At 40.3% G+C, this 2,277-nt stretch overlaps 1 protein-coding gene across 1 annotated transcript; it reads right to left on the bottom strand.

The window, feature by feature from the left end:
• Positions 1 to 356: 356 nt before the first annotated feature.
• Positions 357 to 2,121, bottom strand: LOAG_18688 (hypothetical protein; the record flags this gene model as incomplete). Its single annotated transcript, XM_020451351.1, has 6 exons — positions 357 to 562; positions 669 to 746; positions 832 to 1,019; positions 1,265 to 1,665; positions 1,761 to 1,888; positions 2,043 to 2,121. The coding sequence occupies 6 exons, from the start codon at positions 2,119 to 2,121 to the stop codon at positions 357 to 359; spliced, it is 1,080 nt and encodes a 359-aa protein (XP_020304869.1).
• Between the last annotated feature and the right edge of the window lie 156 nt (positions 2,122 to 2,277).

Below are 2,277 nucleotides of genomic sequence, written 5' to 3' on the forward strand. Positions count from 1 at the left end.
AAAATTAGCAGCTAAAGTACTCAAAAAAAAAAAAAAAAACAAGCTACAGCAAGTAAGTCATTAATTCCATAAACAGTAAATAGAAAAAATTCAAATATCATAGTTAATCAAAAAATCCGAAAACCTAGTTTGCTAGTAAGCAAAAACTGGTATTACTTGCGTAGAGATGAGTATGAAGCTGGAGCGAGGCGCAAGTTGGACAAGGATGGCTCTGCACACGACATTTCCTTTTACTGGTAGAAATTGCATCCTTCTTCTGCACCTGCAAAAAATACGAAGATTAAGTGAGAACAAATAAAATAATGAATATAACCATAGAATTTTGCATTTGATACCACTTGAAAAAAAGAAATGTTTCACCTACCGGGGATGTAATAGTGCTGGGCTTCATCGCTTCTACCAGCTAGTTCTAGCCTTCTTCGTTTAACAGCCCTCTCACTTATGACGGTCTTCGTGGCCATGGGGCACCATTCCAAGGAATGGAGCTCCATCGTGGCTGTTATTTCCTCATCGGAGTTCACATGCGGCATGTTAATGAAATGGCCGCATCTTTGACAAAAGCCTGAAATGACTGCATCATAATAAGAACTGTCTTACTTTTGTGGTTATTATTAACAATAAACATTCAAAATCCCAGCAACAGCATTAGTATATGAAGTGAAACTTGCCATTTTGTCGGTGCACTTTGCTGGCATGGATTCGCCATCCTTTTAAGGTCCCAAATCTTTTCGAGCACATACTGCATTCTGAAAGTATGACAAGCATTTCCAAACATATTCAAATTATCCATGTAAACTTTTCAATATAGTAATGAAATAAATTTAAATTTACCAATTGTGGCCGACCCGTCAGCATTTCGAGCCACCGTGTATGGGTCGGTTTCTGGCGTGACCAGCAGTTGTCGGTATTGCGGCGGTAAACCTTCCACCACCGGCGTATGAAAGGCTTCCGGACCCGCCGGTACTGCATCACGTCCTCCTTCTTCTTCCACAATTGGGACACGTATGGTCCGGGAACGCCTGAAGTATATTCACTCAAGATTTTTTTTTTAAAGAAAAAGCTTCTTATGAACCTAACTGCTCATCCTACATCTTTACTTGTTAAGCATACTACTCCGAAAAAGACAGTTACTGCATTGTAAAATAATTCAGAAGATCGGACTATGAAGATGTGACAAATTAGCATTTCAAACTGCATTTCAAACTGAATTTAGCATTTCAAACTGAATTTTCTGGCACACTTTATAGTCAGAAATAAAACTTACAGTATTATTTCACGGGTTCGTACCACTTTCCTGCGTCGCTGGACCATTGAGGGCGCTCTTGGTATCACTTCGTCATTGAGGAGCGCTTCCTGTGATACCTCACGCCGCTCCGCCAACTCCTCCTCCTCTTCGTCTTGAACCAGTGCCGGTACTGGTTCTACCATTTCTCGCTCTTCATGTTGTTGCTGCTGGAGGGGATGGAACACGAGCCGCTCCTCATCCTCACCTTCTTGCTCCATTCCGCGCTCGTGTTCCAGGAGCTCTAGGGACAATTCTAATTGCTCCTGAGTTGGCGGAGGACTTGAGCGATGTCCTAAGTCCGCCCTTGGGACCGCAACTGTTGCAATATTATCATGAGCTTCAAGCTCATTTCTCTCCAGCCTCGCCCTCAAATCATTAATCTGAAAAAAAATCACACCTTTTAAGACAAATTCAATAAACAAATTGAATATTACTGTAACTAAACTCAATTCAAAAGCAAGAAAGAAAAACATACTAAATGCGCCGCATTTCGTAAATAATCCTCCAATACTTGGAGGTACAGCGGCTCTTCGCGAAGATGATTTTTCAAATCTGCCAAAGTTGGCAGATTTGGGCCTTGCATATTAACATAAGCCATATTTGCTGAAAAATCAACATTACAGACTGAATAAATCATTATAAATTTCCAGCTCATTACTGTAGTTTTGCTTATTTAATAAGTTTAAGTGAACTACCCAGGAATACAGTAAAAGATTAATCAAAATTTATCCATACATATATTTGTCCAATAACCAACCCCTACCACATTGTGACATTATTGTCCATGTAAACTGTTCATATGGCATGACTGCTAGGTTACTCTTATCGCCAGCCATTTGAACGTGCATTATTCGAATATTGCTAGAACGTCTTAACCCTTCCCCCCCCCCCCCCCACTCCCCTCCCCAGATTACTTGTACTATTATTAAGAGAAGAAAAAAAGTAAGAAAGGAAAAGAAAGTGATGAATGCCAACGTACCTTTAAGATCTAC

The sequence above is a fragment of the Loa loa genome (genome assembly GCF_000183805.2).
Source record: "Loa loa unplaced genomic scaffold supercont3.445, whole genome shotgun sequence".
NCBI lineage: Eukaryota > Metazoa > Nematoda > Chromadorea > Rhabditida > Onchocercidae > Loa > Loa loa.